Source organism: Adiantum capillus-veneris, chromosome 6 (assembly GCF_014529385.1).
Source record: "Adiantum capillus-veneris isolate H3 chromosome 6, ASM1452938v2, whole genome shotgun sequence".
Classification (NCBI taxonomy): Eukaryota; Viridiplantae; Streptophyta; class Polypodiopsida; order Polypodiales; family Pteridaceae; genus Adiantum; species Adiantum capillus-veneris.
The window spans coordinates 160,317,687-160,334,392 of NC_140936.1; the positions used below are offsets into that span (position 1 = coordinate 160,317,687).

A 16,706-nucleotide genomic window follows, 5' to 3' on the forward strand; every position below is an offset into this window, starting at 1 on the left:
GCTCTCTAATTTAATTGTAATCATTGTCAATTTTGTTGTAGTTCACGACTACATGTTAGCGAGCTAAATCGATTGTTTTGAGTGCGTTAATGGTTGTTTTTTGACGTTTCAATCGTAAGTGAGTGTTCCTAGACCATATGGTGACCTTTTTGGTATGTTTTGTTGCAATTTTCAGGACCTTGATCATGATGGATAGTGATTTTGGTACCATGTTGAATTGCAACCAAACTTGGTAGGATAGTACCCCCTAGGTGTCTTAGACCTCATCCTAAAGTTTCGTTGCATTTGGGCTTCGTTTGACTTATCAGAAATGGAGACTCCCTCGGTTAGTCCGATGGATCCTCCATATGTTGTTTTGCCAGGGGTCTCAGTGCAATCTGAGCCCACAAGTGATAGCTTTCCTTTTCCAAGTCTAGCTCATCTTTCCCTTGATGACACCATGGCTACCATGCCTACCCCAATGATGGGCATGCCAAGAAATAGGTCATGGACCTCATTTGTTAGTAAAGCACCACTACATGGTAGCTCAATGCCTGCAACAGTACCTAGAAGTGTGTACCAATCATATACACCTATGGGTCCTCGTACTCATGTAGTCCCTACCCCTCCCATTGTTTCAACAACCTATGCTCCACAACCACAACACCCAAGTTCTTATTTCCATGAGACCATACTGGCTAGCATTAGCATGTCACATCCAATGTCTACTATGCCTAGGGCTACACATATGAACTTTGGGCCCCACCACATGGTACAACACCGTACCAAACGTGGAACCCAAGGGCTTCCTATGCGCCAAGCCCAATGCCAATACCTACTCCACATGTAGTCTCTGGAGCGCCTTCACCCATGATGCCTACTCACTTACGTGACTTGGCAACATTTGCTCAAGCTATCGGTCGATCTATTGCTGAGAATATACGTAACACGCCTAATATCACTCGTTTTTTGATGTTTTTTAATGTTTTTTAATGATCAGTTTTTTTTATTAAAGTGCGTGATAGCTCAAAATGATCATATCACTCAGAGAGTCCTGGTGTGCTTTAAAGCACAACCTTCGGTCACCTGAAGCTCCGTTGGTCCTCAAAAAGGTCGATTTTTAGCTACGTGCGAGGCTAAAATACGTAATTTTAAAGGGCGACTTAGGCCTGAGCCTGAGCATGAGCTTGGGCTTGGGTTTAGGAGATATTCCCGATCCCGGTCCTACCTTTAAAATTTTAACTTTTTTTTTTTTTTTTTTTTGGGATAAGGTCGCTGCGGCCGCGATGTGCGCGCGAGCACACACACACACACACCTAATCTACCTACTTACCACTAATACAGCTATTGTTACACACTAACACACTACTACAGCAACTCACTAGCTAACATAACTACTTACTGTACTTTACACAGAACTAACATTATGGATCTACAACCTTAATACTAACACCTTATCACAGAGAAAACACAGTACCTTTCAAAACCTTATTAACAAAGAAAATGCAGTACCTTTCAATTCCTTATTAACAAAATAATACACAATAGTAAAACAAACTCCTTCTTCTCAACACACACACCTTCCTTCTCTACCTTTCCTACAATTGAAATTGCGCCACAAAGCAGCACAGAGTGTCATTCAAGTTTAGGGTATGGCATTTTCCCAGCAACGGTGCTAAAAATGTGCGCGTCTGTCGCACGTGTCAATGCAAAGGACTTGCCGATACACTATGTGCGAGCCACAAATGGCTCCAAGCACACAACTAGCCTAAACTAGTAAGCTCAAAGATGGCGATGGTGTGTCACTCACCGCTCTACGCTTGCTGTTGTGGTAGATTCCTCGCCGTGAAGAAGAAGGAGCTACCGCTACGCCGTGCTCAACCACTTTGCCGCCGCCGTGCCATTGTCGCAATGCTCGATCGCACACACTCTCTCTCTCTCTCTCACACACAATGCTCGATCGCACACTCTCTCTCTCTCTCTCACGCATACACACACACAAACAAGGAGATGAAGAAGAAGAAGATGGAGATGGAGCAAGAGCACTCCTCAATCGCACAAATGAGAGAATGAGTGAATTTTAGGTTTAGTTGACTTTTATATGAGCTCGTCCCATTCACACTTGGGCGCCCATGCTTAGCCAACTAATCCCTTGAATGTTCCAGTTAGAGTGCGCCTCTCATCGGCGATCACTCTTACCCTTTTCCTATTGGACCGACAAGCCCAGTACCTGACTCTACCAAATAAATAATACGGCGTCCGTCTTAGGTGATAGGAATGTGCATGAGGGTTAACAACACCTCGAGTGTCTGCATTGCTGCCGACCCCACCTCTTGAACAAACGTCACAACACATGGTCTCTAGGGCCCAAAATGTCATTCAAACAACACCCTTACCACCTCCAGTGCTAGGACCGCAACCACCACATCCGAGAATCACTTCTGTGAATCAAGTGGGTTGTGAGTCATCTATTGCTTGTTTGGAAGGCTGTGAGGAAGATATAGACCCTAATATTGCCTATGGTATGGATGCGCTTGAAGAAAGTCCACAATACTACATGGAGGACTATTGGGGACAAGTCAAACCTGTCTATCAAGTAGATGCTCTTGATTGAGGCTATTGAGGAGCCATCACAAAGTACACACGTGGTACCAGTATACGTACTCAATCGATGCTCCAAAAACAAAATTATATTCTTGAAGAAAGAGACACGACATCTATTGCCCGACCTCAAAAAAAAAAAAAAACACGAAGGAAGAGATCACAAAAAGCAACAAAGTCAGACCCCAGTTCAAAGACTAACATAAGGACTGGTGACGCCCCGTATATATGAAGGATGTTGAAGAGGATTTTGATTCAGGTGAAACCATGAAGACCAAAACGACCAATAGGAAGAAACCAACAAGGAAGATCGTCATGAGCCACAATGGCCAGGATCCAAGATGAAGATAGGAACTTATCCAAACCCTACAGAGGAGATCGAGCGGGTCAAGCAATTAAGGAGTTTGGTAGAAGATACCCAAAGGGATCTAGAGCTAGCACCTAGGCAGATCCAGATTACAAACACCGTGTTCCCTACGCAACAACAACCTCATCAAGTCCATAGACCCTTAGCCATACCTAGTGTCATCCAAGAAGAAAGTGACTTAAAGTCATGGGGAAGTGGGCGTACTAACTTCTTGTTGGAAAGAATATCTACAAAGGGACTACTTGACCCTATCGAAGAAGTGGAGATCCCATCTTCCCCACGTCAAGGGACTGAAGCCCAAAAGGTGTCGTTAAATATTGCCAAATTGATGGATTTCATGGCTTCAGAGGTTAGAACCACCATCATGTCCAAACTATATGGAGACCCTGAGCTATTATCAGCTCTTTGAGCTTTCCTCAATGGAGAACTGAAGGTTGGGCTACCACAATTTTCACAGATGGATGGAGTTTGGGAGATGCCAATAAAGAAGGAATACTTAGATCCACAACCCAACATAGATGAGAACCTTGTTGTAGAAATACCTCTTAACAAGTTGGGACAATACTTTTAGGGTGATGAATTCAATGCAACCATACCAATGACTACCAAGGGATTAAATGTGAAGGGAATCCTTGATGGTGACATTGGGGTTAGCATTGTGACTAAAAGTTGATGGGAAACTATGGGAAGACCTCACCTTGGAACCACAACCATAATAGTAAAGATGGCCAATGGGTCTATTGTTAAACCTATTGGGATGCTAGAAGATCTCAAGATCAAGGTCTTAGGACACAAAATAAGAATTACCTTCATTGTTATGGATTTTTGCAAGCACATTGTGGCATCTAAGATGATCTTAGGACGTCTCGGAAGCAAAAATGGTGCATGACTGGTCTAAAAACCATGCCTACTTGCAGTTCCAAGATTCTGTCATTCGAGTGGATCTTGTAACTGGTCGAGCACATCCTCTAGGAAACATGCTTATAATTGATCATAGATCTGACACCACAGTTCACTCAACCCCATTGCAGCATTGTTGCACGTGTAAAGCGGACACTGATGTTGGGGAAGATTCTCCTTATATGGATGTACTACCTGGGATGGCCGAGTCGGACAATGTGGATTGGGTCCACATAGAAGCAACCATAGATACTTGGGGAAACAGGGGGACGACCTAGGTAACACTTGAGGGGGATGGAATGCCACCACTCATACCCTTAAATATGCTAGAAGCAATACATGTAGCTTCTGATGACCTACAAGATGAAGGTTTGACTAGCATTGGAACAAGTAGCGTCTTACAAGACTATAGCCCACACGATTTGGGGTTAGAATCATCAATTGAAATTGACTCTGAGGATGAAGAATCTGAGTTAAATCTTAGTGCAAATGTGGGGACAAACCATTAAGGGCCCAGCGGTACCCTAGATGACAGTCTATCCAAGGGAGCAGAAGACATAAGTAGCAATTCATCTGGTGACTCTTCACTAGAGTTCGATCGTAATCGAAAATTAGACAATAAGAGTAAGAGATATAAGAGGCCACGATATCGAGCAAATGTGCGTGCTATAATAAGCGAAAAGAAAGCAGCCAAAGAACAGGCAGAGCTTAAAAAGATCCAAGCAAGAGTTGAGGCTCAAGAAAGACAACAACGTCTTAGACGCCAAACAACGAGAGGCTAATTTGGGAATCACGAAAGCGGTTTTTGAAGACACTGATGATGATTCATTGGAATCCGAGCCAGCTCTACGATATCCAATTGAACTAAATAGCCTCTATAGGAGAATACTATATAACACATTATTGGATACATGAGCTCAACATAATTTGTTATCTTATGGAGTTTGGTATCAGCTAGAAAAACCACCCCTATCCACAAGCACCATCCAAGTCAAGGGTGTCAATAAGAAGAAGACCGCTGTTTTTGGAATCTGACACACTTCTATTAGTTATGACAATGGGGTTGTAGCTCAAGACTTTTTGGTCATGCCTGCTGGAACTATGGAGGGTAATATAAACCTGGGACGCACGTGGATGATAGCCATCAGATGCACTATTGATTGGGGGATTGGGGGTGTCACAACGCAGAAACCAAATCTTAGGCCTACCACTCAAGCCATAGTCCCTGAGATATTGCCTCTTAAGGAAATAAAACCCAAAAGATTGCATGTCCAAGAAGTTGAACCATATGTCCCCATAGCCCACCAACTCTCTAGAGCTTCAACTGTTGTAGTTGAAATAAAGCTTGAGACACACAAAACTCATCCTAATATAACAAAGAAAATATACAAGTGGGTCCCTAAAGCTTCTTTAGTGACCATAGCTAGTGCTAAAAGACAGGAGCCTGGTAAGAGACGTCCCACTCGCCCAAGAAATGTAAAGAAACATTGCATTGGATTCTTAAAAACTATTGGAAGCCCAAAGCTATTATGAAGGAAATGATGAAATCTGGGTTACTTGACCATGTGATCCCAATCGTGTAGCTCCAAAACAAATTGATATTTGAGGAAAGAAAAAAATCACCGAATGCTACACACCCGCTCCAAAGTTAGTTTGAGTACCGAAAAAAGAACGATTTGTTTCACCTAGCTCAAAACCATGGAAGTCAAATGAAGCTTCTTGCTCTTCATGTAGTTCCTATACGGAAATAGTAGCTTCGACATAACCTCCACCTACCATTGTACATATCCATACAAACAAGGAAGAATTTGCACCTCCAGTTGTAAGTTCACCACCTACAACAACGTTGCAAATAAAATAATGGGAGAGTACCTTACCATCCTTGCAACTAGATGAAATGCCTAAGACAATAAAAAACTATTGGTCAAAGTCTTCACCCATAACAACTTGGAACAATTGTTTTCAAAAGGTGACGACATCATTCCAAAAGGTATAATCTACCCAAGGAAGGGGGGAGTGTTTGCTGACATTCATCATTCATTGCTTCCCTCTAAACCTTCCTCCCTGACCTCTTAATCTCCCAATCTTAGGGAATGTATATATAAAGCTTTATATTCACAAAAAACAAGATAAAAAAGTAAAAGAGCAAGAGCCACCAAACAATAATTTGGAAACTTACAAGTTCTATACATAGCACAAAATCATAAAAACACATTATGCACAAGAATACGACCTTTTGACACAACCCTTGTAATATTTGCCCTCTAACCATCATCTATCTGGGTGTACAAATATGGTTAGTACACTAGAATCATCCACTCCTGCCTTGCTAAGAGGTACCCTCGTTACTTTTCACAAGTATTTCACATGGTCCTTTCGGTGCTTGCCTGTGTGGATGGGATTTCGTAGGTACGCTAGCATGTGAGAGGAATTTCGAGGAGTTAGAATGGCTGATACGTCTCTTGACCACGATTGATCCATACTTAGTAGAGAGCGTTTCTCCCATTGCACAAGCCTACCCTTTTGAACAAGATGACTATAGACGTCTAGTGACCTTTTTAGTAAACATTGGTGTCTCTAATGACGAGGAAGATTTACATGATTACACGGATGACACATATGGTCTCACGGATGATGACTTTGTTTTTTCAACGACGAGGATAGGGTTTTAAACTTAGGGTTTCCCCCTAATCTCTACAATATCCTATTGCCTTGACTCTCTAGGGAGAGTGCAAATAATTAGGTTAGGGTTCCTTATGTTTTTTAATTGTGTTCAATAAGGGTTGGTACCTTTCCCACTGATGTGCCTCTGGAAGGTGGATGTTTGGTGGTGACTATTGTGCACTTTGTGACTACATAAGGATGCCTTCAAAGGACAATGACAATGGATATTTACATGTTACGACAGATGTTCTCCATTATATTAGGTGTACTAATTCCTTTTATCTATACTTCCACATTTACAAGTTTGCATCTTGTCATTTGAATTCTAACAATGCATAAAATTTATGAAGTTGTGACATTGCCAATTTAGATGCTATAATTTTTTCAAACTTCTAGTACCTTGTTCTTCACTTTGAGTTTGGTCTATTAGTTGGCTTTAAGTAGGTATCGGGACCTTAGGTTAAACTAGGACACTTAATTGCTAACTTTAATTTCTAAATAGTCTATTAATTTTAGTAACTTTAGTAATATTTTAGGCTATGAGGATATAGTTCTCTCTAGTTTATTCCACCTAAGTGTGATTTGTGTTGTGAAAGTCCATGTGTTAAGCTGGTATTTGAGACCTCGAGTCTCTCGGCTAGTTTATGCTCAAGGTGGTATTTGGGACCTCGAGTCCCCTAGCTACTTGTAGCAACTATGACAACAACAAAAAAAAAGAGAAAGAAAAAAGAAAAAAGAGAAGCAAATAGCACAAACTTCCTTGTATTTTACGTTGATCACACTTAGGTGGTATAAGTGACAAGATCACTAGTCTTTAGACCCCGACGAGAATTCCTAGGATTAACTACTCTTTAGTCGACATTTTTTAATTAACGCTGGACAATCTAGTACTTACTTTAGCCCTAGCTCTTGTGTACTTCTCTTAGAGTCAACTTAATGGACTTTAACTCAATTGCATTTTATTAAAGTACTACGCTTGTTCTAGTTGGCAATGTTACAATTCATGAATTTTTTTTTGCATTTCCTAAAATATCATGTATGCATCTCACTTATTGCATGCATGCACATGCTGCCTTTGAGCTTTCACAATGTTGTTTTTTTTTTTGACACATGTACTCTTATTGTGGATCCCGATGCTACACTGGTATATTTCGAGGACGAAATCTACATCAGGAAGGGGGGCATGTTAACCACCGACGTCTACTTCTAGTAGTCATGGCCGGGCTTGTCAGTCCAATAGGAAAAGGATAAGAGTGATCACCGATGAGAGGCGCACTCTAATTGGAACATTCAAGGGTTTGTTGGCTAAGCATGGGTGCCCAAGTGTGAATGAGCGAGCTCATATAAAAGTCACCTAAACCTAAAAATCACTCATTCTCTCATTTGTGCAATTGAAGAGTGCTCTTGCTCCATCTCCATCGTCTTCTTCTTCATCTCCTTGTGCGTGTCTATGAGAGAGAGAGAGAGAGAGAGAGAGAGAGAGAGAGAGAGAGAGAGAGAGATAGAGAGATAGAGAGAGAGAGAGTGCGATCGAGCATTGCGATGACAGCACGGCGACGGCGAAGCGGTTGAGCACGGCACGACGATAGCTCCTTCTTCTTCACGGCGAGGAATCCTCCACGAAGGTGAGCATAGGGCGGTGAGTGACACACCCTTGCTCTCTTGAGCTTGCTAGATTAGTCTAGTTGTGTGCTTGCAGCCATTTGTGGCTCACACACAATGTAAAACAGGTCCCTTGCATTGACACGTGCGACATACGCGCATACTCTTCAAGCTTTACTATCGTGTAATAAAATTTTGCTTAGTACCTTTAGAGACACCCAAGTTAGATTTTCCTTTCTATTATTGTTGCACTACCCGCTGCCTATGCTTCTACGTTGCACTACAACAAATACAACCAACAACCACCAATGTAATCGTCTACCATCAACAAATTTTATAGAAGCCCAACATAACAAAACCCTTTCAAAAATTTATGCACCACGCCTAGGTTTTTCAAGGGCACAACTTGTTAACAAATTACATGGAGCTTTATATAATGAAGCGAGCAATGATTGTTTCATGGGGTGGAAATATAACAGAGTAAATGTTTATGCATCTAAGAAGAAGCACAAGGGATGCATGCATAGAAAGAAATCGATAAAGGCATGAAAGGAGAAACAGTTCTCTGAATAAAACATCGAAGGAGATGAGAAGAACCACTCACTTGCTGCACACTAGGACTTTAAGATGTTGAATTGCTGCTCACTGCAGATACAAGGAAGGTTGAGAACGTTGTAGACTGTTGGTGACGTTCGTCGCATTTGGGTTGAAATAGTAGAGTGCAAAAGATTGAGCGGGAAAGGAACTAAACGCTGATTGGTTGAATACACCTCCACTATCTTTGGGTTGCACCAAGACGACATCCAAAACTTGCAAGGATTAGGTGTCGTGCTAGCTTCCAGCTCACCTATGGCACACAAAGGCTTATTGCGGTTTGTAATAAGGGACAACACCCATTTTTACTTGGCCTAACTTTATTAGCACTGCAAATTAAAAATAGCGTGCGATTACATAATGTGTAACGGGCCTCATACCTCTTATTGCAAGCCATGAGCCATACTCACCTATAACTATAAGATCTCTTTTGTCTCACCTATTCTCTTACATTATGCCAGCTGAAGTCTCTCTTGGTTCTATAGGCTATGATGCTTACATTTCAATGTTCAGTGCTGTATGTTGCACATTATTTTTAATGCAAGGTTTAGAAACAACGAGAGCGAGTGTTTGAATCACGACTAGTTTCTGTTCGTGCACCCGGTCCCTGCGAGGCAGCTGAGCTCCCCATCAATCCGATTTCATTGCGGAAAGTCTGCAGATGGGCAGCTCCAACAAAACGCAGAATTTGTAACCTGCGATCAGACATCATGCGCAAAAGGGACTTGGCTATTCTCTTGCTGAGCGCATTTGCCATCTTTTTCTCGCTCCAGGTCGAACTCTTTATGCACACACTATGTAGGACATGCCTGCACGCCCACGTATCTCTCTCTCTCTCTCTCTCTCTCTCTCTCACACACACACACACACACACACACACACACACACACACACACACACACGCACGCACGCACACACTGACAGCAAAGTGAGTAAGACAGTCAGTCTTAATGTACTTGTGGGTGCATTTCTTAACATGGAAGTAGGGAATTTTGCGAATTTAAGGGAAATCAAAACAGGTTCATTAACCTCACTAATTTCTTAGAAAGTACTCTGTTTTTAACAGAAATCCTGACACTTGGAATCATATAAGTTTAACCTCACTAATTTGTTTTTAACAGAAATCCTGACACTTGGAATCATATAACCTCACTAATTTCAGGGAAATCAAAACAGGTTACATTAACCTCACTAATTTCTTACGAAGTACTCTGTATTTAACAGAAATCCTGACACTTGGAATCATATAATTCATTGGCATGCATTCGCTTTGCCATGTGCACAACAGTTCTGACCTAATAATTTCTTATAGATAACTGTAGTAATGTGCTTGAGTTTTTGTTCAAAATCTGTAATGGTTGGGCGTTGTGTTCAGTGCATACGTGTTGAGATTGGTGGGGAGAGCATATTATATTTTCTGGGGTGTAGCTTGTGGCATGCGCTTTCCTTGAACACGAGTATCTTTGTTGCCATGTCAAAACTGTTAATTCAGTTACTAGTAGATATAATATATGTTCAATGCATGTGTGTTTGCATGCCTTGTGCTTATGTGATTGCTCATGTATTGCTTTCAAGATGATGCTGGTGATATTGTTAACTTGATTTTTACATGACATTAGAATGAAGGGAATGTTTCATTCAAGGAGGGATGGTTCCACTTTTTGGATGAGTCAAACCCGTTCAAGCATGAAGCAGATCGACTTCCACCACCTCTGGTGACTGATCTTAATGGCGATGGACGTAAAGAAGTTTTGGTGGCCACACATGATGCTGAGATCGAGGTGCACATTTACCTGCTAGTTATTCATCTCTGTCCTTGCGCATGAAGGTCTATGTGCAATATATCCTCTATGTACATATTGCAAGGCCTTATTTAAGTGTCGTTTCAGAAATTTATTGATCCATGGTACGTGCTACTCACATGATATAGTACATTCACAGCAAGCCCATCAAGCCTCCATGTAGGAAACATGGTGCATATACAATGAGTGGGTAAATACGTATGCCTTGATATAGTTTTATGTGATTTCAAGCATTGTTTTTATTAAATTAGGTAAAGAACGGAATGACAGTTTTCTTCATTGTGTGGGTGTGTATGTGTGCGCTTTCTTGTGCACTCTCTGACTAACTGTAAGGTTAAGGTTGTCAAGGACAATTGGCCACTGCTTTTGTCTTGCCTACTCTGGTACCCTTGCATCTAAACAAGTTATTCAAACTCTCTCCTAGACAAAGAAGCAGTCTCCCTGGCTGCACTTTAGTTTCTTTATACAAAACTCTCTTTTTTTGCGCCGGGGGAGGGGCACACAAAAAGTGGCTGTATAATGTGTACAAGAAGACCTCTGGAGATGCTCAAAAGGCCTATAACCTAGAGGTTGTATTAGATGGGGTGTCAATGTAAGTGGAAACGTAACTGCTCGCGCTCACGCTCCATGGTTGCCATTCTTGCTTCGTGCCACGTTGTCATCATGTCCATCATCGTCTTGCACCAAGCCTCCATAGGATCTGGTGCAATCCTTGGCGTAGATGGGGAAGGGGGAGGGTCAGAAAAACCTCTCGGTGGGGACAATTCTTCTTCGCTACTCCCATGCTCACCACCTCCATGTGAAGTATCCATTCCGCTTTGGGTGATGGCCATCCACTAAAGTCTTGGGTTCTTAAGTTCACGAGTAACTTGGGTTCTTGTGGGTCTTGGGTTCTTGAGATTCCTGGGTTCTTGAAGCTCTTGCGATTCTTCTTTAGCTTGCAATCTGTGTTAGAGAAGGATCTTCTCTTCACCCGAGTTCTGCTCTTTTCCGCGGGTGCACCCCTTGGCGGCCTTGCGCTCACACCAAGGTTGCTTTTTCCCACCTCACGTCAATTGACCGGCCGCTAAGTGCACGGTCCGCTCTCAATAAGTGAAAAGAGGCACAAGGGGAGGCTGGACAAGCCCTTCTTTTTTGGGTTTCCTGTCACTCTTCAAAAACACGATTAGGAATTGACACGCCCAAGAGGTCTTGGGTTACGTGCGACCGCAACAAGCAAAAAAAAAAATTCTATGGTTCTTGTGGTTCTTTCCTTGAGTGATACAGAACATTGCCAAAGCTCTGATACCAATGTAAGGTACAACGGAATGAATGTTTAACTTTGCTCAAGATGAGTGCTCCGAACTGTGCTCAAGGTTCCTTTTGTTCTTATGGAAGGGAGAGCCTTCCGTTCTTAATGAGAGAGTGCAATGGACACAAACAAAGTGAATGGACATTGTGCGTGAAAGTGTATGAGACTGAGAGATAGAGAGAGAAGAGAATACGACACCAGAGACGTAAAACCCTCCTCCGAAGGCCCCACTCTTAGAGCGGTCTACTTATGATTGCACAAATCTCTACAATGCTTGGACTTGCTGACGATGTCGACGACGATGAGGACAGCGACGAGACGGGCTGAAATCTGAAATTGCTAAGGGCTGAAATCTGCAAATCTTTATCTGCTGAATTCTGACTCTATGTCGGGGACGATGTCGATGGCGACGATGCGACGACGACGCGCTGAACACGCAAATGCTGAAATCTGCGTTTTCCGGACTGAAACTGCCAACTTCGATGGATCCCACCGCGCGGCGAGGAACTGCTGCGGGAAGGTGAGATCTGCGAGGTTCGGGACTTGTTTTGCTAGTGCTGAAGGCTGAAAACTGAAAACACTAGTCCTATGGCTGATTTTGTCGCGATGATCTGCAAAAACGCTGAGGTTAATTTGCAAACCAAAAACGCTAGGGCTAAAACTGACCTTGCGAGGAAATCTGCTAACGCTAGGAAATCTGTTGTGTTGCTGTGGGAATCTGCTAACGCTAGGGCTGATCTGCTGTCTACTGTCGCCGGGAATCTGCAAGTGCAAAAACCCTGGCTGATCTAGTCCAAAATGCTAGGTTGATGGTGTGGAGTAAAAACGCTAGGCCTCTTGGGGGTTTTGCTGAGAAGTTGCCTATTGAGCGTGAGCTCCTGCTGCCTCTTCTACCAAAAAGTGCTAGCGCTAGGTTTCTATTTATATAAACTTAGCAAAATTGCCCTACCTACTTTCCAACAAAAGTCACTTAAAATAATAAGTGAAAAATGTCAAAAATAGGGAAAATAGGTTTTATGCACTGGAAAATTCCCTTGATGGATTCTGATGGGAATGCTGATGATCATTCTGTGTGCAACCAGAGGATATGCATCTTATCTAAGTGTCTGGACATGCACGGTGTGCGAACAGACTCACAAAGGTGCCAACTCACTTCCTATTCTAGACTGACTTGACTGAACGGAACCCTGGTCATGCTGTAGCTTGTCCACGGACACATAGGGTTGGATGTGTCACATGACATAATTTGCCCTACCTAGTTCCCAACAAAAGTCACTTAAAAATAATAAGTGAAAATTGGCTAAATAGGGAAAATAGGTCTATGCACTGTAAAAATGCTCCCGATGGGTTCTGATGGAAATCTGATGATCATGCTGTGTGCAACCAGAGGATATGCATCTACTCTAAGTGTCTGGACATGTACGGTCTGCCAGAACACTTCATATTCTAGATTGACTGAACTGAATTGAATCCTTGTCATGAAGTAGCTTGTCCACGTACACATAGGGTTAGATGTGCACGTGACACTTCTACACCACACACAAGTTCTCGAGGACAATCTGACAGAGCAGACAAAATTTTGTTTGTGGAAGAATCTTCGTGTCCCGACACTGGACCTATTAGCCATTCCCACCCTTTGTCCATCGCGCATCGGTCGCGCTCCTGTCTTCATCGCTCTTATCTTAAAGAGCATAAGCCATAACGAACTCAAGAGTACACATGGGTTCTCGCGGAGAATCTGACAAAGATAATACCGTTCGGTGGGAAGGCAAAGAAAATTTGAAATCCGGCACGGGAATTGAAGAAAAGAATGAAGAATTGGGCAAATTTTCAGTGGGGAAGTTTGCTAGAGCGGAGTGCAAACATCAACTACAAGTTGACGTGTGTGTGATAAGATTAATGAAGTACTTCAAGAACTCGAAATATGTGAAACGTCTGAAGACTTACCAGATGGATGAGATTCACGCGAGATGGCGAGAGGCCATTGATTCTCCTCTCAGGTCGGGGAGAAAGGTGAAAGGACATACGAGTGCAGAAAATCAGAAGTTGTACTTGCAAAAAGAGTTTGATAGAGCTCTTGAAAAGATGATGAACCAGAGAATGAATTATGAAAGGCTTGAAGCACTCTCAGAAGAAGAAGAAATCGGTGGATTTCCTCGGTTATTTGGGCCGGAAGTCGAGTTTCGAGGTTGGCAAGAAAATCCAAGAAGCGTGCTCGTTTCAAGGATGACTCAACGTTTTCTTCAACGGTTCGTCGTCCTCTAGTTCCAAAGAGGATGAGAAAAGGTGGAAGAAGCGGAGAAAGAGCAAGAAAAGCACATTTTTGAAAAAAATTTAGAAGGCATGGGAGGCCATCTAGTAGTTCGGAGGAGGAGAGCTCGTCCTTTTCTGATAGTGAATAAATGAGCAAGAAGTCCAAGGAGTTCAAGGAAGGGGGTCAGGCCGTCAAGTTTAAAACGTTTTTAGGCTACCACGACACCCTACAAGCCCTTCAGTTCGCACAGCAGTTTAATGTCGCCTTCTCTGGAGGTTGGTTCACAGAACATTCCAAGGTGCGAAAGGCGGCATCTTACTTAAAAAGAAATGCATTGACATGGTGGTCTACTTTGTTGTTTCGCAGAGAAGCACCTGCAACGCGGTTAAAATTCAAGAAAATTTTCACGTCAACTTGGATATCAGATGAATATAAAAGAGATGTCATCACAACTTGGCATCACTTGAGAATGTTTAAGAAAGATACATTGGATGACTACGGCCAAAGGTTTAGGGATACTTATTTGCCCCGGTCTTCATTTCGGCAAATTACTTTGAGAGACTGGATTAAGTGGTTTTGCTGTGTTTAAGAGATTCAAGAGTATTGTCTAAACCAGAAGGACGCCATGCCCATCTCACCATCCACATCAGTCGGAGGTATAGCGAGATCATCGCATTTCTCCAGTTTTTCAACCATAGTTTTGGTCTTGCATTTCGACCCTCATGATCAACGACAGGATATGCTACTATATGTGGATGATTGCGCACGCAAGATTCCTATTGGCACTTTGGCTGCGATTACTGTTCATGATCCGACTTGCCAGAGATGTACTTTACAACCTAAGTCTTTGAGGCACTGTTTCTAGGTTTGTCCGTATGCTCAGCCAATGTGGAGAGCGGCTTGTTGTTTGCTGATCAGGGTGGGCATTCATGATGAGTTTGTAACGTGGAAGGTAATTGCACAGCTTTTGCAATATCCGGGGTCACACCTCTTTTTTTAGGGCTCTCCTACAAATTTGGTATTCATGCTTACTTCGTTGGGATATAGACCAGGCACTCTATAGATGATTCTAGATACACATCATCTGTTGGACCTCTCCCAAAGGGATGGAATTTTTACTGCGATGTCTGGACCATATGGAAGGCTCGTTGTGCTCACCTTCTGGGCTCACAGTCTTCCCCTCCATCCACCACTTTGACAGCTATTTGGACTGAGCTGCTACAAACTCTTCGCAGCCAATGAGACACTTCAGCAGGCTCCTCCACGGCAGCGGAGTAGCATAGATACTCTTTTCTTCGGACATGGGCAAGATCTTCATTTACTGCTTCTTTTAGTGCTAGGCTTCATTATGGCTGAGTCTACCCTTGATCTCCGGAGTCATGACAGAAACTAAGTACGTTGAACTTTGTGTTGATGTATGCTCGTGTGTGTGTGTGTGTGTGGGGTGTTGTGTTTGGGAGCATATGTTAGTACCTAGTTCTACACCCACTATTGGGCACTGACGACGTTAGTGGGGATGTCGTGGTATTTAGTCAATACTATGCATGATGGAGCTGATGGTTATATTGTCTTGTGGGTGACTACCATGGGTCTATACCTTGCACTTTCCTTTATGGGTGAATATGGGCTTATCCTGGATTCATCTAGGTATATTTTTTAGTCGTATAGCGGACATGTAGACTTCACATTGTGAAGTTTTTGTCCGAGTTACGACCAGTTGATATTGTGCTAATTCTTTCTATCTTTTGTGGTGCGTATGCTGTCACAAGGCGGGCACCACGTACCAATAGAAAAGAACAGACTGAACAACTTTAAGCACTTCAAATAACAACTGAACTGAAATGGAGAGAGAGACGACACGCGACACGGAGTGGCGAAATTCCACCCCAGAGAGTATTGGCCCCAAACCTTGGCGCCCCTTTCGGTATTTCTTTATATTACTGCTGATTCGCAAAGTACAACAGCTGGGGAGCATCTCCTCTGCAATCTGCGTGCTGAAGAGTCCAGAGAGGGCCCCCAAGGCTCATATTTAAAGGCCCAAAGCCTAAAAGCATCAAATATGAAAAGCTGACCCCAAAAAATCACTTTCCTAAAATTTCGGGATTTCCCTAAAAATCCGCCGCGATTTCCGGGACGTCCGTATAGGTGCCACATCATCATATTTTGATGTGCAAAGTCTTTTGAGTGTGTTCTGCTTTATTTTTAATGCCTTTATGCCACTTGGGACCCCATCGGACGGGATCCCCATAAGTTGGTAGGACTTCTTCTTCTGTTGCTTGTTCTTCTTAGGGTTTCTAGAATTAGGGTTCAACAGTTAGGGTTTTTGGCATAAATTAAGGTTTGCAGGTTTTAGGGTTAGGGTTTCCAAAATTAGGGTTCAGCAGTTAGGGTTTCTGGCAGAAATTAGGGTTTGCAGGTTTTAGGGTTAGGGTTTCCAGAATTATGGTTTCAGCAATTAGGGTTACCACGTCCTCACTCTGTGACACTTCTTCTACTGCTTCTTAGGGTTTAGGCCCCTCGGCCGGCATCTGTAAGTTGGCTCCATTCTTTAGGCTTTGACACGTCAGCAGTTTGTTACATCTCCCCTTCTTGAAAGAGAGTAATTGCCCGCGATTACAGCATATCTGCAAAACAACTCAAGTTAGCTCAAAA

The 16,706-nt window shown here is 42.8% G+C and overlaps 1 protein-coding gene across 1 annotated transcript in view; it reads left to right on the top strand.

The window, feature by feature from the left end:
* Nucleotides 1-9,222: 9,222 nt before the first annotated feature.
* LOC147456609 (FG-GAP repeat-containing protein) overlaps nt 9,223-16,706 on the top strand; it is a 67,529-nt gene continuing 60,045 nt past the window's right edge. The window contains exons 1-2 of the mRNA XM_086515040.1: nt 9,223-9,480; nt 10,327-10,488. Of these exons, the coding sequence (XP_086371166.1) occupies nt 9,418-9,480; nt 10,327-10,488 (225 nt within the window). The 5' untranslated portion in view covers nt 9,223-9,417. The remainder of the gene's footprint in view (nt 9,481-10,326; nt 10,489-16,706) is intronic.